Raw genomic sequence first — 21,683 nt, forward strand, 5'->3', positions numbered from 1 at the left:
CACACAAAAACACCCCAACAACTAATGTTTTAGTATCTCATACTATCATGCAGATGCAGCCACACACACTGTATTCCGGTCTCTATACATGCTTATGATAGTGGATGTGTTCCAGTATGTCAGGATGCACTGCAGAGGGAGGTTGCCATCTTCAGCAGCTGATGACTGCTGTTTCAGTACTTGCTCTTTCAGGCAGATCTCTTCTCTTTTGGAAATGATAGTATAAACGTTTATTCAATACTTTAAAAAGACAGAAGTCACAAACAACACCCAGAGTTTTCACTGCTTTTGTAGAAACCTGTCAAAATTCTGCAGCTGCCCTGCTGTTTTAAGTACTGTGGTGATGACTCAAGATACTGTACTGTGTATTATTCATGAGTAGCTGCTGCTGCTTTCTCTGCTGATTTTACTCAGAGGGTTTAACTGGAATATATGAAATGATTTATGTGAGGACATACATTAATAAAAAAGGACCGAATAACTTCAGGCATTGAAACAAGTCAGAAGCAGAGTCAGTGGGAATGGCATTGCAGGCTTCCTGAGCTTTCCCCAAAAAATGAAAGCATTTTACAATCTATTTATGAAATGAAATTAAGTATTAATCAGTAAAATAACATTAATGTAAAGTAAGACACTTGGAAGAATGTAACTATGCCTGTCTTTCTTCTTTAAACAATAAAGGAAAATATTTCCAGTGTATTTTCCACTAGCCCTTTTAGTGAGAGATTTGCCTGCACGTGAGATCTACAGAGACCTCACCCTTTGCAGAACTGAGCCTCTCAGGTGTTCTCCTTCTCAGCTTGGAGAAAGAGTTTTGCCACGATGAGCCGGCATAACTCTCTGGGGAATTCTTCTAATGAGAATGAGTGAAGAAAATAAGCTACATGCAGTTACCCAAGAGACCTGATACAGGTGACAGGGAAGGAAGGGCAATTGCTTTTTCTGCCTAAGTTCATATTTGGAACACCTTATTCTTACATTATCAATTCAGAGTTGTTTGAAATAACATGGAGGATGAATTACATAGCTGTAGGCTATGTTCAAGAAGGTAAACAGCACGTTTCCCTAAATATGGATTATATCAAATTTAGAGGATTCTTGCATCAATGTCAACTTAGAAAAATATTCCATCTTGGATTCCACAATGGGATCAGTTAATAAAGTGAGTTTCCTCTGAAAGAATCACCTAACAGCTGCGTACTAGTAAAATATTTTTTAACTGTGGGCACTAAAAGATTGATCAGTAAAACAAATACAAGACTTTGGAAATAAAAGCTTTTTTTCAAATCCTTTGAACATTAAGTACTTCATACACTTCAGTACGAATGGTCTGTAACTACATGTTCAAAACCTGAAAATGTCATTGATACCTGGAAAGTTCAGCATTTTTAAATGCAGGCTCTTAACTTTAGGAATACACACCTAGTCTTGTCCCAGACATAAATAAAGTGCACTGAGTATTTTGATAGTGCTTGCTACCTTTGATATGGACCATGTATCCAGTGTTGGGAAGACCCTGTTCAGAAAAGCAGATTCTGCAGTAAATATTCACGATCAGTTCTTGGGCTGGATCCTGCCAAAGAATTTGTCAAGTGAACATATCCACCACAACTTAGGCTAACATAAAGATACTTGTACAGACTTACCTTAGCTTGAACACATGCTTTTTCTTTTTATAATCGACTGCTATTTCACAGACTGCTTCTTTCAAGCTGACAGGAATCTCATTGTGGTAGGGAATGCCAGAAGCAGCAGCTTTTGAATCCTTGTAGAAGCCCATTTCTTGGTTGTTTATGACACAGTACACGTTATGCCATGATCTTCAGGACATGGAAAATAACAAAAATACTTGTCAGTCTAATGCTTTTACTTGCACAACTGGAGAAACTGAACACAATGATTACTGTATGATAACAGAGACCACTTCAGTCTGAGGATAGAAATATAGTATACTATGTCCTGTAAAACACAGATAAAAAAAAATCTCTCATAAAAGCACTACTTCAAGACTTCAAGACAGAAGTCCTGACTTTGAGCCAAATGAAATATAGATTTCCAGAGCTCTCTGTGATAGCATGTTAGCATATCCTAACAGTGGGTGGATTATTTGGCAGACTATGCAGTTTACATCCTTGGGAGAGAAACTGATTGACCTTTATTACTGATTGAGCTTTATTACAGAAGGAATTCTCATTGTGCTGCAAGCTAATGAACAGACTGCATACGACATCCTTGACTGTTAAAAATGCTCTTAGAGACACTGTCTACTTCATTCTCTAATACAGCTATAAAGATCAATTACTAGAAATAAGAGTCTCTAGATATTAGTACTGGTGGCTGTCACTGCCCCAGAGTAGTAGTTCTCTGTTGTGAAATAACTAGCTGAAGAAAAATCATGGCTGGATTGTAATGCAGCTTACTGACTCGTGAGCTGCACTGAGCTCTGTGGAGCACTTCAGCTCTGACCAAATCCCTCAGGTGTTGGTGTAGCTCACTACTTGCTAGTTGACACTTTTCTTTTTAGTTAAGTCATAAATCTGGTTTCAAGAGCTTTCTCAGGTCATGAAGGACCAGTGTCTCCTTTTCTACTGCAGACAGGAATCTCAAAAAATTTGCCTGTTTGAGAACTGCAGGATTGAGTCCTCAGGAATGGACTCAACTAAGGCACACAAAATCATCTTTACCCGCTTTTCTCTTCTAAACAGATTACAGTGTAGGTGGAAAGTGCTAATGTGCAAACAGATGTCAGAAGAATATGGACATTTCTGTTCTCACACCTACATGTTTTTCTTTTCTTGTAGTAACGTACAACTCAAGAGATCTGGAATCAAATCCCACTACTGCCATGAATTCATCATGTGAAGTGGGAAAATCATGGTATCTTCATGCCTCTGTTTTCCACCTCCTAAGTGTGGCTAATACTGCATTCTCTACTATGTATCATTAGATAGCAACTTCATTGAATATACTGTTCGATCATGTATACACAGTTCCTAGAACAACAGGAACATAAACTTGGAAAGTACTTTGGAGCTATGAGAAGACAGTAACAGCAGTGGTAACATTTACCATCTCACATCACAGCGAGTTTGGATGCAATTATATACATTAAGCATCAAGTACTCTACCTGCTGGAGGCTTTCTTGCTGTGTGTCTCCCACTCATGTTTACGATGTAAGAAGCCTTCCATCTGAGCTGAAGGAATCTCCTGTGTTTTGGCTGGTAGGGTAGCAGCAGTCTGGGCCTGAATGGCAGCCTTGGCTTTGCGGTCTGCCGTTGGAGAAGGAACAGGACTAGACTCTTTTGAACTTGTCCTCTGTTCTGCAGCTCCATTGACCATTTCATTTGTTTCTGCAGTTTCTGCCACCTAGGAACAGTGGAAGAAATGTTCAACTAGATGCCTTGTGACGCTAAGGTTTCTTGCAGTTAATGTTTCCCTGCACAACGTGGCTGTGTATAAACTTTGCCTGGAGAATGACACAGGCCAATAAAATCTTTCTCACATTCCATGGAGACACAGAAGGCCAAGGAAATTAGAAGGTATGAATGGATTAGTACTCATTTTATAGGTGGAGAGACAGGAATATAAGAGCTGCTAAACTTCAGTGTGAGTTTTACTGTGCTTTGCTCTGCTAGTCAATTCATATTCTTTTATATATTGTTATTCCTAAAATGAGAGCATTCAGTTCTGTTGCTAAGCGCTCAAATGTTTGGAACAGTAACAATCACACTTTCTGTGAACCTGAGAGGAACAGTAGAAGTTATACACATCAGCCACCTTAAATACATTTATAACATTACTGGGGCATAAAAAGTCTATGAAAGGTATTAGCTGTATGTCAACAGAAAAATATGTCAAAATTGCCCAGGAGCATTTACAAAAATTTGCAGAATTTGTTTCTGTAAAAGCTCCTTTCCCACTTTCCCCATTCCCCTAGTGACACAACAAAATCAAAACATGCAGAAATTAGAAAGTTTACACCATGCATTTCATCTCCACCATCTCAGTTAGGATATTGGATCATAAAGACAAGGGAAATGAGGTCATATGTCATTTTATCATGGTCTTTTTCAGACTTTCATTATTAGGTGGATTGGATTTTTGTTAAAGGAACTGAAAACCACCACAGTCACACAACATCACACAGCTATTTACCCCCAAACAAAGACAGAACCAAGGCCTTGCCCATCACTTGCTTTGTTGATCGCGTTGCCTGTCGCACTGTGATCGAGATAGCCTAGAGAGCAGCCATGTTTCCAGCAGCTCTGACTGGTCAAGCTGTCGACGTCTTCAGGAGCCATTCATCCAAAAATCATTTAAATTGGAATCCTAATGGCTATACACTTTGGAAATGCAGCTTGGTCCCAGTTTGTTTTTTTTTTCCTTGTACCATTACTTTGACATGTAGAGCCATTTGGTAGCAGCTCAGGAGTTACACAACCAGTGTGTATTATTATTATTAGCAAGTTACTAAAGCTTAGTGCTGCTAATGCTCTAGTAGATTACAAACATTCTGGACTGTTTTTATGCAGACAAGCAGGTATTTGTGAATGGCACAGTAATTAGACATTCCCACTTCTGCAAAAAGCCCGAACAATTCAAAAGCAGCCGAATTATTATGCAACAAACTAAATTTTGCCACCATTGTCTAAAACTTCTTGTACCTGCCAAGTATACATTATTGTACCTCACACCTTTGTACCTCAGATATTGACCTAGAAAGATCTAAGTGTCAACTTGCTATGAATATGGGAAGGGTTGGTTAACTGCCTTTAAGCAATCTAAATCTCCAGAGTACAGACACTACATCACTGAAACAGGGAAAGAATCACAGCTCACATTCCACTTCAAGTCATATCTATTTTACTCTGTCCCTAAAGACATGTAGCCTTACAGCCTAGTTATCAGAAGGAACATCTACCCTGCACTGAAGATCTATCTAGTGTTATCCAGCTGGAGTAAAAATCAATGATGCTGCTTCTTCAAACTTAGGTTAAGTCAAAGCCATCAAACCCTACTATTTATATTCAAATCTCAAAATAAAACAAAAATGTTGATTAAAGGAGGGCAGGAGGTAGGGGGAATAAATAGATGAGACTGAAGATTATCCAAACACTGCCAGCACTGCTGCTGCAACACAGGTAGTGAAATACACAACCAGTGATTCACCAAAGAATGCTTAATTAATTAATCACCACCAGCACTGATCAATGGCCAACATACCACATTAAAGAAAAAGGAGAGCCCTTTGAAAATTTTACTGACCACTGACTGTTACTGAACTTCAAACATACTCTTCTTTTAAACTGACAGGATCCCTGTCTGAGATATATGAGGCACTTGTGAACAGCAATAAAGAATTAGTGAGACTTGTAGTCTGCATGGTACATAGACCACAGTTGACTCAGCACAACTACCCAGAACTACCTATTAGCTAAGCCAATGCTGAAAGTAGTATGTTTTCTGTAGTGATACAGACAAGATGTGAAAATATTACAGATTTTGGGGTACCTGTAATGATTAATCTGAAGTAAAACAGACAAGTTCCAGAACAGCAGCCACTGCACAGCTACTTAAAATGTTTTTATGGTAAGTAACATGTAATTCAGTGCTGCAATCTACAAGCCTGTGCTTTTAAATGATAACTGCCAACTTTAATTACACAATCAGACCTGTAAAATCTACTTAAAATGCTGCTGATTGTAAAAGGGCTATGAAAAGCTTTATTGATGCTCTTTCAGGTTTTATTTCCTTTCCATGTGTTATCTACAATTAACAGAAAACAAGCAAAATAAATCTGAATCATAAACAGGTATGCAAAGAATGTGTCATGAAAATAGAGAAAAACAGGAGCTAAACAAATTTTAATGGAAACATGCATTTGGCATGCAAAGACAATGCAACAGAGGACAAACATTAATAGCAAACTGTACTGTTACAACAAAACAGTTATCACGTACATGAATACAGTTTTCTTAATCGTGACTGAGAGATTAGTTGCGAATTCTTTAGTGGCTAGAGACTACTCTTGAGGTATATTTAAGTCAGGACTGTATAACATGCAACAAGACAGCCAGTGACAATGACATCCATCCCTTGGATTTTCATAGTGCTTGAAGCAACATTAAGTACAGGTCATCAACTTAAGTCTCTGCACCACAGCTTAAATAATAGAGGCATATTTGCCTTTTCAGATGCAAATAGATGACAGCTTGTGTATTGTTCTGGCATAAGTAACCATTTTAATGTTTTAAGCCGGAACCATACGCCATACTGAATTGGTGAAATCTTACACTTCTTGTGCCTAAAATGATGACCTTAATTGATGACATAATTAATTTTTCTTAATCATGTAAGTATAATTTCTATATAGAAATAGACTAATGCAAGTAAAAACATGTATCTATATAAATTACCTTTACAAACTAATTTTTAGCCAGAATACATCTGAAGGCTTCCCAAATTGTGGTATCTGAAGCTACAGCTAAACTGCTCTGAGAACTGCCATACTCTTAAAGGCACACAGACCCAACACTGGTGTAAGTAGACACCAGATCATTTGCATAATTTTATATGAAAATTTAAAATGCATTAAGAATATATATCTTGTTATCCTGACAAAAGAAAAAAAACATGCATCATGAAGTGGAAAGACAAGTTACAGTAAAAGTACAATTACTGAAGCACATCCTTTCAACCACTTCTCTTTATGAGCTTAGCCAATACAGAATAATATAGCTGCACTGCTCAGCTGGTTGTCAGAGAAAATCTGACCAACTACAGCATATTTCATGCCTCAAGTCAGAAATAATACAGCTGTGTACATCTGATGTATTGCAACACAAGATTCAGTGAACTGACCTAAAAAGCTCTCATGGAAGACTGTGAAGTGTGGATGGCAAAGATTAACATGGAAATGCATTATGTATCATGGTAATAAAATAAAAAATGAAGCAAACAGGTGATGTATAAGACTGTGATAACCAGCAAGGTGATGATGATCTGGGATTCATATTCCTTGCCACAACTACATATAATTTCATAAACATTAGAATGTAAAACACTCATTTCACTTCCTCATTAATATTGAAGATGAACTGAAAGGCTTTATTTAAAAGAAAGAAAAAGACAGAACTGCTTATTATCCAACAGCGTTAACAGAGTCTGTGTGAAGACCCAGAAGTAACTGGGATGGATGATCTGAAAGGTAAGCTTATGCTGAAAGACAGTTCCTCCCAATGTCCTAGACTGGGACCTTTATTTCCTTTGTGGTAATGGTAGAAGTTCTAATATCCGCTGATGTGAGCCTGCCAAGAGCCCTTCATGTGTTTACTATGACCTGAGAGAGTGAGGTTCAAAAACATGACAGAGAAGTGCCAGTTTTTACCACAATTCAGAGCATCAATTGGAACAAGCAGGCTTTGCAGGAAGGTAATGAAGAGAGAGGCCAGTTTTCAACTACTGTGTTGCTTTAAATAAACATACATATTTACTGTTATTTCTATGGCTGCACATTTAAGAGTATTGGCATGCATCCTTAGAACCTCCTCTGTCAAGAAAGAATGAATTGACAATTCAGCCTAGATCTATAGAAAATAGAGAGCTGGGATCTTAGACCAATGTACTTTATTTCAATTTCAAAGAAAAGTGTCACAACCTCTCCATAAGGGTCTGCATCCTAATCTCATTTGTACCACTGTATCTTCAATGTCAGTCAATGGAACTGCTGTTGCGTAAATTCTCCAAGGGAAAATGGGGCCCCAAAACAGATAGTCAGCAAGATCACAACTCTTCAAAAGGACTAAATTCCAAGATAAATCTAGAAACTATTTTTTATTGGTTTATTTCATGCTTATTTTTATCTGCAGTCAATGAATCCATTCTGCATGGAATGTTATAAAGCTAACCTTAAGGCTTTTAATTTGTTGGTAGTTACAACACTCCCCTCCCTCCCAGCCTTTTCTACTGAGCTCACTTGCATGTATTGTCTTTGGCCTTGTGAATAACTCACTTTCTAATGCAGCTGATTTAATAATGTTGCCGTGCTGAAACCTGTTAGTGTAACTCGATGCGTCATACCTGTCAGATTCTAGTTCTCTTCTTCATTATGATGTAATCTCATTAAATCTCAATTACTCATATAAAAGACGGTTTAGCTGGAAAATCTTAATACTATTAACGACATGAAAAACTCACAGTAAATAACATGAAATAAATGTGTCACCTTAAAGCAACTGAGTGTCAGTGGGGATATTGAAATAAACAAGGATTAAAGTGAAACAAAATGTATCTCCAAGGGGCTGCTAATTAAATAAAATCAACTGATGGGAAGGAAGAGAAAAGCAGCAGGGAAATCTGAAGCCAAAAGATTAAACCAGAACCAGTAAACCATACTGAAAAAATGGTGTCTTTTGCTGCAAATGTTTCTTTATGTCACAGTCCAGACCATGATCGGTCATTGGCTGTCCGTCTGCTAATAAAGTTTTTGTAGTTTTGGTAGGTTTGGGAGCGGTAACTAACCCGTGGAGATTCCTGGTCTGATGGCAAACCATTTTGGGAAACCTGTTCTCCTTTTGTTCCATCCCTGTTGAGAAAGGAAAAAGAAAAGATATTAAGTTCTTGAAAGTCACAAATCTTTTTCACCAAAACAAGATTTTCCTACTGAATTTTGCATATCTCAAATTCAAGCAAGCTCTTAAAAACTGCCAAGTCATCTGTTGACAACACTGTAAAAGCATTGCCTTTAAAAGGTTTCCACTTGCAAAGGCAGAAGCCTACTGCAATAAAGAAATGCACCGCTGAATAAATCCAGTGCTTAAGTGTGATCAAAAAATTCATGACGGTTACTACCTCACAAAGTCTACTCCTGTCATACAAGTAATTTCATAAATGTTAATGTTACATGGACACGGCTTAAAATCCATCCGTAACAGATGCTCATTAAAGGAGAAAGCAAAGATTGTTCAGAAATTTTAATTAATAACACACAGGGTGTATAAGGTGTATAAACAGCATTTTTACTTGAAGGCCAGGTATGTCTTATGTTATAGGAACTGCTTCATGGTGAAAAATTGGAACATTCAACCTAGCAGTGAATTGAGATCTCTGGGCAAGGTCTTGCCCCCATCAGCTACATCCATGAAGTCTTCTAAAAATGGTCACATCACAAAATCACGCAACCTCCAGACTCCCCCTTTACAACACATCTTCACCCTGAGAATCCTGACACGTGAAGCATGCAGTTCAGCTTCCTGCATCGTGGACTTACCATTGCTGCTGGGAGTCTGCATCCTCTGCAGCCTTTGGGCTTGGCTCTGGAGTAGGCGGCTGTCTCTTCCTCTCCTCTTCCTCCTGTTGCCGACGTACTTCCAGCAGTTCCAACTGATAAATGAAACATTTTTGTGCATGTTAAAGCATTGCATCTCAGTCATTTTTCAGGGGCATTACTAGAAATGAAGAACAATACCCTACATTTTTCTGAAACTTACTGAAATTAAAGTTTATTGGCATAAAATTTGAAGGCACAGGTCTTTATTAATTATACAAAGCTTCTTGCACTGGATTTGGCACTAAGTCAGAGCATCAGACTCTAATATGAAATGGAGTGCCTGCGCAGCAGCTTGCTATGTCCAGGTATCTTACCTAATTCGTTAAAACAAAAAAAGAAAAAGAAAAACAAAACAAAACCAACAAAACAAAGTATCCCAAGCTATCAAAATATTTAAAAGTGACATCCTCTTGTCTGCTTGACATACACGAAAGTAAAATGTTTCACATCGGAATCCCTGAAATTAACCATCAAAATAAAAACAGCTTGTTTTTTGAAGATGCTATGAAACTCCAATTCACTGTCTGCAGCTGTGATGTTCAGTGAGTGTTAAAAATTAAGCCATTTCAATTTTAGTGTCTAAAGATTGTTCTCTAGAGATACTCTCCAAGCATTAATTACTGACATTTCAGCTCTGATGAAAATGTTTTTTAGAGGTTTTTTTTTTGTGTGTGTGTTTTTTGCTTATGTATTTATAGGGGAAAATATAGCCTTGTACTGGAGCAGTCAAAACACAACAAACATTTTTATTGAACTCGTCTCCCCATGCTGTCCTCTTGAACTGAAAATATTTTCAAGAGTTTGGATCTGGGTTTTCTTTCCTCAGCATCTCCTTTCCCTTTTAGCAGTATGGCCTGTACATCAGAGAGCTGGGGCAAACCACTCAACTCTAGAATTTGCTTCTGGGACATCACTCCTGGGCCTCTGACAGCTCTTGCAGACTACTAAGGTCATTTACCCACTTAAGCTCCTTTTGCAGGCTGTTGAGCTCAAATGAACCTAAGAGGGTTTTAGCATTGTTGGGAACATGAAACTTCAGGCCCTGGGTGATTGGCCTTGGTTGGCCCTCCACAGCATCAACAAATGGAGATGAGGTTGGTGGTGCTGGGAAGTTACTAGGAACAATCAGCTGACACCACAATGGGAATGGCCAAGAGGAGTTCTTCTTGTCTAAAGCACTCACCGTGGTCAGTCTTTCCAGTGCTGCAAATCTCTCATCCCAAGTAGCTGCGGATTTCTCAAATGCTTCATGCCGCTTGATTAATTTTTCCACTTCATCAACACTTTGACCTATTTCACGACTGGATAGGTAGGGCTCCTGCCCCAGCAGCCAGGCCTCAGCCACACTTGCATCTCTTGAAAACTGATGCACCTCCAAAACTGAGTAAAGAATGTACAGACATCAGTGCTATTAATGTCAAAAAGGGCATCATGAAGGTATTGGGCATCTTCTGAATTTACTTTAAAATAGCTGGGGGAAAAAAGCAAATGTATTTGGCTAAGTGTTTTCCTTAACTAAGTTCACTGAAATTAACAGTAAAAAGACAGAAATTTCTCATGTTGGCTTTGCTTTGAGGAAAAACAAAAGTTAAGGCCCACCTTTATTTCTTGTACAAACTATTTCTAATTTCAGTGTCTCCTTTCTGTTCTAATCTGCTGTTACCTAGTAACTTCACGGACGAAATTCTGTTACTTCCTGGTTTTCTTCCTCACTCTGCCCTGTCAACCAAACAGCTAGACTGAAGGCTGCAAGCCTGTACTTCATGCTTGCCTACGATGCTACAGTTCCAGGTTTCCTTTCAGCTGAAAAAAGCTTCCACAGCTTTTGTGAATGACATTGCAACAATTTTGATGAAGAATATGGTTCAACCACCCAAACTTAGGGACAGGCAATCATGCGATTCTTTTTCTTAAAGCCTGCTGAGACTCAGAATGAAGAAAGTACGCACAGCAGCCCAGAACTCCACAAAATGATTACACTGTGCTGTACATTTTGAGATGCTCAAAGTGCACGTATTGGTAACTATCTGCTGCAAAGCCTTCAGTCCATATGAGTTACAGAAAACCTTGTTAGAGTATCTGAACTGTGTTGTTGTTTCTGGTGTAAAAACTGGAAAATGCTCTAACATTTAAAAGTACATCTTTTGTCAATAAACTCATTAACCTAGCCTCTCAGACAATGCTGGTGTGTTACATGTGTAAGGTAACAAAGCTTTACTTCCCCGTATTTTTTGTTAGTACATCCTTTGTAGAAAAACAGTTGGAATGTGACACCTGCAAAACCTAGTGCATCTGTTTCACCTAGCTCCAGTTTTGGTCATACAGAGTAAGACCTTTAGTGCAGGTTTCTTTGTTTCAAGTTCTCAGTTATTTTACAATTAACAGACATGAATTTTATAGTTAGTACAGTACAAAAACACTTTCAAGTGATGAAAAAAATAAAAAAGGAGTTGTAAGTTTTTAAAGTGCTCAGAAAGACACAGTGAAGAGAGAGTTAGATATGGCCCTGCCAAGAAAAATGCAAGGACATCCTTACTCAGTCTCAGCCACTCCCATCTGTCTTCCCATTTGTCAATCATTTCTTTTCTTTTCTCTGTCAGCTGCAGTAGCTTTTCCTTGATCTGGATTTAAGAGGAGAATGCAGGACTGTTACAAAAGCATCAGGCAGAACGGTCACCTCACCACACTGTGTAAGCTGGTATCACAAGCAAAAGGCACTGGCATTTACTGACAGGATACATTGTGCTGGATTGTCAGGAATGACTTAAATATGAATACTATGGCTTTTTTTTTTCATTGAAATACAAATAAATATGACATTTACATTAAAACACTATGTTTGCATAAGCATACAGTATCTGTTAAGAACTACAGTACCAAGATTATTTGATCAAAGGAGTATAATGGACAAACAAATCTAATGGTACAACCATGCAATGTATCTTCCACTTTTTTTTTATTTATAGATAATGCAAAATGTGCTACCTGTGCTAACAATGACATGCCAGCATAAGCCCTATATCATTCACAGGGTGAATACTGGCTAGCAAAACCTTCCAGTTCCTGAGGAAATGTTACTCTGAGGCTGCTCTGCAGCACTTATGTGTAACACAAACACAGAAAACATCACCTCCCCAAGTGGGCAGTCTTACGACATTTGGCTATCCTCCCTCTGCAAAAGGGAGACAGGAAGAAACGAGGGTTGAGCCTCTATCCTTTGGCTTAGTCAAATCAGAAAATAAATCAAGGCCTTAGGAAGTCAAATACATTTCTCTTGTAATATTCCCTGGATTTACTCCCTGTGAACTTCTTCCTGCTCTGTCCCCCAGCAGGCCTCTTCATAAGCATTCCAGCTGCCCTCAACAAAATTCAGGCTGCCTCTCAGTTGTCTCTGCTCTTGCTCTAAGAAATCACCTTTCCAAGCACAGCCATCCCAGAGACAGCTCTCTGCAGACTGAATGCAACAGCTTCTTTGCATTTCCTGGACTGACAGGGATACTTTAAACTTTGGTGCCATCTCTGCTCCCCCATATGAATCCACAGCATTAAATCTTACGCTAATTTCACAATAGCAAGTAACTGCAATAGTCCCTGAAGTAATGCATGTCATTATAAATATGCACCTTATTAATCCATAAATTACACAAAGCAAGTTTCTCTAGTTGAAAAGGAATCTATAGGCCAGTGCACTGCAGTTGTTACCCATTCAGTAAGCACAATACCTCCTCTGATGCGTAGTGTTTTCTTGCCAGAAGAGATTTGCCAAGCTCAATACAGGTAGTAAAGCTGTCATTTCGGGCATCAATTTCTGCTTTGATACCCTGGTGATTGTTCATTAGCAGTTCAACAGACGACACATCCCTAAAATAGTCAATCCATGGTTCAGAAACATGTATTTCAAATTTAACATCTGCTACATTAAAAAAAAAAAAATCTAACCCAGAATGGTATGATACAAAATTTAATTCCTAGGTTGTCTTTGTAGTTCAGGAAACAGGGACCGTCAGCAGCCATTCCATAGGGACAGCACCCTTCTATTGTCAGTCGGGGGTCAGATAAAGAAATTCGTGGGACAATCTTTGAATGTAATTTTCTATTGCCACTACTTCAGCAGCCCCCAGCCTCTACTGGGCAGCAATACATAAGAGCAAGCTGCCACAACACCATCCCATTATGTCAGCCACTGTTTCAATTTCTGGCTCAGCAACACTGAGTGTTACAGATGTTCCTCAGCTGACCTGTAGCCTTATCTTCTGCATGATACTACAAAAGATACTTCACATTACCTTGGCTTTTCCTGGGCTTCAATCTGCCTGATAACATCTTCCATCCAAAGCATGAGATCCCGAACCATGCTGAAGAAACGGAATTTGTCTCCTGTGTCCACCAGTCTAACCCTGCGGCCCTCGCAGGCATCCAACAGTGCCTTCCAGGCTTCTAGGACCTCATTTTCCCTCTTCTGGATGTCATCAGCTTTGTCCCCAGCATAGGCAGCCTGAAGGCGTGCAGCATCTTCCTGCAGCTGTCTTACCTGGCATGTGTTTGTAAGAGATAAATGAATCAACATTTGGGTATTTTTGAGTATCAAATATGGGGGCATTTTAACTGCTAATTCAAAATTGGAATGGCTTTCTGAAGTCATTGTCAATATTAATTGTCAATATATGTGGTCTGTCAATACTAGAAAGGTTTATTCTGTTACTCAGTCAGTATCTCTCTACAAGAATGTTTCTTAGAGAAGTCTGTGGGACAAGGGACCCCAAAGACAAAGATTTGCCACTGCCTAAGCCTCGTGTAAAACTGGATGCCAATATAAAGTGACTGTTAAATTCCAGGGCAAAAGGGGACCATTTTCATCATCAAATTTTCTTCCTCCCACACAAGTGAGAGAATACCACTCAGGAACTCCGATATCAAAACCATTTTTCTAGCTGACACAGAGATGATTTTTCAGAAATGCAGATAATGACTTCAAACAGTAGAAATTTAGAAATTCAAAGATCCTTCTATTATTAGAAATCTCTTTTGCTTACAAACGCTCTCTTGGGACATTAAATGCTATTTCTTGTCTGTTTCACATATTTTCCGAGCCAAGAAACACTGTATTGGGTCTTTTCTAATCATTTTCTCATTTTAGAAAGGTTTGATTATGAAATTAAACGGTGTTCTAGCTACAGGCACACCGATCTTGCCACTGCCACGATGATCTATGGTGGTACTCTAGCAGTTTCACCCCAGAACTATCCTAAGTGCTTTCGACATAGCTCAGTGCTATCATTACCTATTCCCTCATTTAGGCCTTGATTCTAATTACCTTTTTGAGAGACTGGGATTGGTGTTTTGTGAATGTCTCCCATTTAATGTATAAAATCTACAGCTTCTTCAAGCAAAGCTCTTGAAAAAAATCAAATGGTTGCTACACCCTCTTTATTCTAGTGTAAACAACTATGTAAATTGCAACATAATCAAGATCTGGCAGACAGTTCAGTCATAAAAGCTTTCTTTTCTGACCTACTGAGATAAATACAGCCAGTCTTAATTCCTCCATTCCTTAAGCAACTTGTTTCTCTCCAGAATTCTCATTTTGGCAGTTAAACATTGTTGGTGTTTTTTTGTTTGTTTGTTGTTTTTTTTTAATTTAGAATCCCATGTGTGCTGTATGAACAGCTGCCTTCTTCTATTTAACGTACCTTGGCTTCAGAAGATAAAGAATTAGATCAAGTTTGGCTGCTTTTAAAAACCTTAGCCTGGACAAATCCCCTCAGATTGCTATTAGGATGCATTATAAAAAGCGATATTCAAGTCAGAAAGCCTAAACTCATAACCGAGTCAGAAAGCCTCTCGGTAGATCTACAGACTTACTTTGCCTCTCAGAAAGCAAAAAGTGCCTAACAGAGGAGATTTCTAAAGATTTTTTTAACAAGCTTACACATCCCTTTATATTTCCTTCTGCTGGCGTAAAGAGCAAGCAAACCTAAGGTGGCTTTCAGTACAATTAATATAAATTCTACTCAAGAAAAACATTAAGAACAGAAAAACCTGAAACCTGCATTTCATCTTACCTCTGGTATATTAAAAATTCTTGACAGACTTAGTATCTGTTCATTGTCTTTCAGAAGTTGCCTGAAGAGACACTATCTTAAGTCAAATGATTATTTTTCTTTGAATGTAAACTATTTTCCTACCATATCTGCCATGCAGTGTCCTACTAACAGTGCTTGTGCTTGGGGCAATCAGAAAAAGCTTCTCTGCGGAGCTAGTGTGTTACCCTTATGCCTCCCTATCCATACTCTATTCCTAAGACTAGTAGGAGACATCGCAACTTTTTGCTTTACTTCAAATCAATACAGAATTTCTCTGCATTTATGAATTCTTCTCCAGCCAAGGGCAGGAGATGGAATAAAGTTCAACAGGCAATTATCCGTGTATTCAGAAATCCATTGATTTCTGTTTTAGGGAAACTAATTAACCTAATGCAAGAACAGAGAAGCAGAAAAACAGATAAGAAAATGATCCATAGGAACTTATTCCCATAGGAATACACTTGGCAAGCAGCTGCCAGCACTCTGTCTCCCAGCCACAGCGGGGGCAAGAGCAGTGGAAGCACTCTTCAGCCACAGACCGTGTTGTTCACTTGCTACACACCTGGGTACCGAGCGCCTGGATATCATGTTCAAATGTAGTGTGCATTCTCTGTAGTGTTTCCACTGTGTTTTGGTCTCTACCAAGCTCTTCTGGCAGTTTCTTGTGTTTGTCTTGAATGCGTCCTAAGATTTCCTTGGCATCATGGTAAAATTTGTGCAGTTCATAAGAGGCTGCTAGAATTTGTGTTCTCGTGTCAATGAGCTCCAGGAGATCAGCCCAGGCCTCATTGAGACCATCCTTCCACTCTGCAATTGTTGCAGCATCTGAATGTCCAGAGTTGATGAGTTCGTCTGCCATGTGGTTAACGGTATCAACACGCTCCTGTCCAATGTTTCCAGTGTCTCGGGCAAATTCCCGGAATCGCTCCTGTAGCATCTGAAACACAGAGAAACGGATTCATGCAAGGCTGTATTTGCAAAGCGATCTGAGCAAACCAGTCAAACCAACCACCCATTTATATGAACCATCTACTTGTGTGCAGCCTCCAGAGAAAGGTCAACCTGCAGCCACATCCAAAGAACTTACCGTTACATGCTCATAATCCTGTCCCAGCTCATGGGATCCTGCCACCACCTCCCTTTCAGCAATCCACTGCTCCAGGTCATCCACCTCTCGGTTAAGCTGGAAGAGCCTGTGTCTCTCATCCAGTTTGCCTCTTCTCTCTTCAGCTAGATCCTTCAGGCCTGCATACAGCTTATCCACTTTGGACTGGCGCATGCTGATACGCTCACTGAAAAAAAACAAAGAGCATCAAGTCCTCCCTATCTTTTACAAATAATAAGAGTAGACTGAAAAAAAATACAAAGAACAAAAATCACGCTTGGGATATTTAATCGCCAGAATGTGTGCCTGCTGTATGCAGGAATTTGGCTCAGACACCCTTAACCAGCCTTCTGCTGGGATAGCTGGCTGCACTAGCTGGAAATCTCTTCTGCCATGTACGTATACCTCCACTGACTTTAGAGAGTGAAGCTGGGAACCATGACTTCCTTTTGTTTGACCACAGATCATACCAGAGCCTTCTCCCATAATGACAGGAAGGATTTGAGCTGCTGAGGCAAGGAGCATTTCATTTTTATTTAAATTCTGCTTCAAAGTTCAGAAGCACTGATGGGTTTCTTTCACTTTAAAGCTCAGCATTTCCAAAAGTGATTAATGTTTCTGCTTGCTGTTATCTTTCCATATATTTTGTCTGAGCCATACAGCCCTGTCAAATTGCCTTCCCTCTGCCATATGAAGTCAATTATGTTATTGCAGTGAGCTCAGCCAGGAAATCCACTCTCATCAGAAATTATGATGACCACAAGAGAGTGCTTTTGAGTTAAATAACAACCTTCCAACAGGGGCAAAGAGTATCTTGCCTAAGATTGTTCTATCTTCCTCTCTGCAAAGGTAGAGCAGTTACACAAATCAGCCTCATCATCAAGTCAGCCCCACAGTCAAATCCAGTGGAGAATTCTGTTTGCTTAGCTGCAGCTCTTACAATGAAACAGCTCTTACGCTTCTTGAATTCTCTCACAGGGAAGCCTGTTTGAGAAAGTTGAGATAAATTAACCAAAATCAAGATGCTACTATGCCTATGTTTGAAGTATGAGATTCAAGTCTGAATCTCATACTCTGAATCTCAGATTCAAGTCTGAATTTCTACAGAAATCTCACAGAAGTAGATCTCAGGGAGCACTGCCCTAAGACAGAAGGATAAATAACTGTCACCCTATGGTCTGGACATAAAGTTGTCTGAAAGAACAAATAAGGATCTTTGTCTCAGGATTGCTATACCTCTGTACAGTTCAGCAGTGCTGGCAGATCTGACACTGCTAGCCTGCATAAAGGGTACAAGGGGCATTTATTGAAGGTGCGCAGTGCTATCCAGAAGTCAGGAGCTGCACATACTGACCCTTGTTCAGGGCAGAAAACTGCACCCAGAATCCCGGTTCTCCTAAAATCCTGTCTCTGGCCAAATCAATGTGGTCCAACATGCATCTCTAATGAAACTGAACTCAGCTTCCCCTGTACAAACTCCTGAGTTATTTTCTCTTTACTGTAGTGTTCGTGTGTCAGAACGAGCTAGTGAAGTGACTGAACTACTAAAAGAACTTGCGATACAATTAAAAACAGCAGTGAATACCTTTCAGGGTGATTATCTGCTACCAAAGTTCTGCTGGTCTTTGAAAGCTGGTGCACAGTCTCAGCATAGTCTTCTACAGCCTGTTCCAAAATCTGGTGCTTCTTCAACATGGATACTGCACTCTGTTCATCCTGTAATGGTGACAGAAAATGACAATCTACTCTCCCCACTCCAGGGCAGGACCCCACATAGCAATTTCATCTTGGTGCATTAGCAAAGAGCAGTAACCAGGAAGATTTATAAAGAGCTGCTCCCAGCTCCTGATGACTGTAAATTAACAGTTGAGTTCACAGTAAATGGTACCCACAGAAAGCAAAATGATGAGTAAAAAAGCATGAATACAACAACCCCTCTGAGATACAGAACAAGATTACATCAGCTGCGCACTAAGCATGTTGAATTTCCTCTTCTATGAAGCTTTGTATGTTTACACACTGCTGACTGCACAGGGCTCAGAAAAATGAACAGTTTTAGGCACACTGCTTGTTAGGCTTTTCGGCTACTGACTGGATAAAGACAAGAAATCTTAACTAGCTCATGCCAAAGGATTCTCCACCAAAGTGCCTGGAGAAATTCCAATCAAAACTTTTTATGTGTTGTTATGATTAAGAAAGAAAACAACTCTCAGTGTTACATGGTATTGTCAATAAGCCTTTTCATTAACATATTTTTCATGATGAGCTGCTGATGTTAATAGTCCTTTTCATTTGCATTGCTTAGATATAAAAAAGAAAACAAATCCTTGCTAACTGATGACTGAACACCCATGAAAGTGTTATGCTGATACAAAGCTGAGTTTGATTTTATCAGGTTAATGAAGATGCTGTGTTTTTGTAAATAACAAATAAGATACAGCATACTAACACCTACTTGCCAAGCTATTGAAAAATAAATGTTCAACTAGTTTGGTATGGTCTGATGCTGTTCAGGTTTCACTGTGCTGGGTGTAAAGACAGGCCTGTAGCTGACAACTAGTGGCTTCCACTGAGTGACCATCAGGCCTACTTCACAGACAGGTGCACCATGCTGTTCCCAGCAATTCCGCACTGCTGGAAGTGTTGCCCTAACAGGACTGCATTAGCACATCTGGCCTTGCAGCAAAGGAGAACACACAGTTGCCATCCACAGTCTGAGGCAGCTTCAGTACACCAAGATCTATCCTCCACACTACCCAAGATGTCATAACAGATAGAAGAGATGATCACTTGAGCTTTTAGAAGGGAATTAGATTTGTTTATGTTACCATTACATTAGCGACATATTAGATTATGTCACCTACCCCCTCTAGCTAAACAATTAAAATCAAGCTAGTGTTGCTGTGGAGCTGCTCACCTTGGCTTTCTCTTCTGACATCATGTAGAGCTCCTGCTCACTCATCCAGGCTTCGGCCTCGGCAGCATCAAAGTAATATTGCTGCGCTCTGTGAGACTCCTCTAGGCGCTTGTGGCGTTTCTCTGTCTCCTCAATTAGGAGGTTCCACAGCTGTTTCAAGTCTGCAAGTCTCTGCTGAATGGCTTCAGCATTAGGGCTACTGTCTGTGATAATATTTTGACTCCTCTCAAAAATATCATCAATACGAGGCTGATGTCCTTGGATTTCTTTCTGAAGGGTCTAACAGGAGAAAAGCAGACTTATGAGACGCTGCACCCAACAAAGAAAAATGCTGCTCAGGGATCTCACCTCTAGAGGGGCAGCAAAACACAAGCCATCAGCTCATGTGGATAAACTGGGGCTCTGCCCTCCATGAGCATCCTGGAACACACTGCCCCCCAGCTATGGTCACCCCACCTCCCCATAGCACATCCTGACTGATGCACCCATAATTTTGCCCCAGGCCTTTCTTTCCTGAATTAGTCAGTGCTAAAGAGAAATAACAGGGAGGGAGCTCTGACAGCACCCGCTTACCTGGTTTTTCTTTATCAGTAGCTGCACAGTCTGGAGGTTGTGTCCATGATCAGTAGATGTTGCTATAGGCATTCTCTCTCCAACCCACAACTGAAAGCAAGAGAAAAAGAGCACATCTGATTTGGAGCAACCCCAGATACAGCTAGGACTGCAGATGGAGGCTGGTGTGCATGAGATGCAAAAAGCAGCTTTATTCTACGATGCTACTGAGACATGATTGAAAGGCCTCTTCCAAGCTCTGTGATAGGTGTGAGATTTTCCTAGTATATAGGGAATGGGATTTCTTTTGTACTCACAATTTCATCTTCCACATCCCGGTTAAACTGGTGGATTTCTTTGGAGGCCAGCAGGTTTGCCTTTCTTTCATTCAAAGGTTCCAGCAACTCCAAAAATTTCTTTTCTACAGTAAGGCGTTTTCCATCTACTTCATCTGTGCTCTTTCCTTCCTGACTTAAAGCCCGTGCCTGGCTTTGCAGTTCCTCTATCTCCTTCTTACGAACATCCATTTGATTCTCTAGCATCTAAACACAAACATGGCAAAAGAACTTGAAAAGTAGCGTAAAAGCAGTTTATGCGACTTGGGTATGTCAATAGCTATGTAAGAAGGAAGAACAGATGCTGATCAGTAAGGATTTACCACATTAATAATTATTGTAACACTCACGTTGCAAAGAACAAGGTTTAAACACAGATCCATTCCTTCACAGCTGCAGCCACCCACTGATAACCCCGTTACGCCTGCTTGCGCAAATGGTGAATTTGGCCGATAGAGCAGAGTTAAGTTGCTTCTATTGGGCGTTCACAAGTTACTCTGAAAAATTTCAGAGCACAGCTAATTGCATGACAGCTTCACTGCTCCCTCCTGTCCTTACTGCTCCCTTACTGTCTTTACAGCAGCAAACCAGGGACCGACCAGTACTGGACAAGTTTGAATCAAGGGCAGGCAGCCAGGTTCAGAGAGGAGTGACTGGTGACTGGGGGACTACCCCAGGAGACAGAACAGAGACGTTAACATGGGAGAGAAGGAAGTACAGGGGAGCAACTGCATCAAGAAATTTATGGCCAATTTGTTTCTGGATGAGTTTTTGCTGTTTCTTAAAGATAGATGGAACAACAAGAAGAAAGAAAAGCAAATAAAAACTTTTCTAAACTGAAAGGATCTCCCATCTGTTCCTTTGAGTGCAGATATCTGCTCTCTGCCCACTCTGCAACCGGTGCTCCATTTACCTGCTGCTTCTTCAACAGGATGTTGACACTGGTGAGATCCTTTCCATAGTCGTCCGACTGAATTTGACTCTCCAAACCATTCAGCCACTTATCCAAATCAGCACAGCTCTGGGTAAAAAGCTCCGCCTTGTTTGCATCAAAGAGACGCTGAGCCTTGGTCTGGGTAGTGGATTCGAGCTCTTCCCACATTTGATGGAGACCTGTCAGCTTTTCTTTCACTACAGCTTCAGTCTCTGGTTTCTCTGCAATGAGCTGCATTCCTTCCTGCAAAGCAAAGAACAACCAAAATGGCACCTCCTCAGGAACACTCACAGACCATTAGTGAAATTATTCCAATTAGCAAGCACTCAGGATTCCTCATCTGCTGGCAACATCAACCACCATCTCCAATTATCCAATGACTCTTTCCAGAACAACAGCTCCCACATCCCTCTGTTGCCAGGACGAGA

At 40.0% G+C, this 21,683-nt stretch overlaps 1 protein-coding gene across 7 annotated transcripts in view; it reads right to left on the minus strand.

Annotated features, from left to right (window-relative positions):
- The window catches only part of SPTBN1 (spectrin beta, non-erythrocytic 1), a 134,773-nt gene that overhangs the window by 1,836 nt on the left and 111,254 nt on the right, over window positions 1-21,683 (minus strand). For 6 of the 7 annotated variants that reach the window (XM_040554231.1, XM_040554234.1, XM_040554233.1 and 3 more), the window contains 15 exons: window positions 21,235-21,498; window positions 20,304-20,528; window positions 20,008-20,097; window positions 19,435-19,713; window positions 18,103-18,233; window positions 16,500-16,704; window positions 15,975-16,349; window positions 13,616-13,860; window positions 13,052-13,190; window positions 11,866-11,950; window positions 10,513-10,709; window positions 9,270-9,382; window positions 8,522-8,585; window positions 3,129-3,367; window positions 1,647-1,820 (listed from right to left, as the gene is read on the minus strand). In XM_040554231.1, coding sequence (XP_040410165.1) covers window positions 1,647-1,820; window positions 3,129-3,367; window positions 8,522-8,585; window positions 9,270-9,382; window positions 10,513-10,709; window positions 11,866-11,950; window positions 13,052-13,190; window positions 13,616-13,860; window positions 15,975-16,349; window positions 16,500-16,704; window positions 18,103-18,233; window positions 19,435-19,713; window positions 20,008-20,097; window positions 20,304-20,528; window positions 21,235-21,498 — 2,825 coding nt within the window. Of the gene's footprint in view, window positions 1-1,646; window positions 1,821-3,128; window positions 3,368-3,402; window positions 8,586-9,269; window positions 9,383-10,512; window positions 10,710-11,865; window positions 11,951-13,051; window positions 13,191-13,615; window positions 13,861-15,974; window positions 16,350-16,499; window positions 16,705-18,102; window positions 18,234-19,434; window positions 19,714-20,007; window positions 20,098-20,303; window positions 20,529-21,234; window positions 21,499-21,683 lie in introns of those variants that run through there. The other variant, XM_040554237.1, reaches the window with a different exon arrangement.

The sequence above is a fragment of the Cygnus olor genome, chromosome 3 (genome assembly GCF_009769625.2).
Source record: "Cygnus olor isolate bCygOlo1 chromosome 3, bCygOlo1.pri.v2, whole genome shotgun sequence".
NCBI classification, from domain to species: domain Eukaryota; kingdom Metazoa; phylum Chordata; class Aves; order Anseriformes; family Anatidae; genus Cygnus; species Cygnus olor.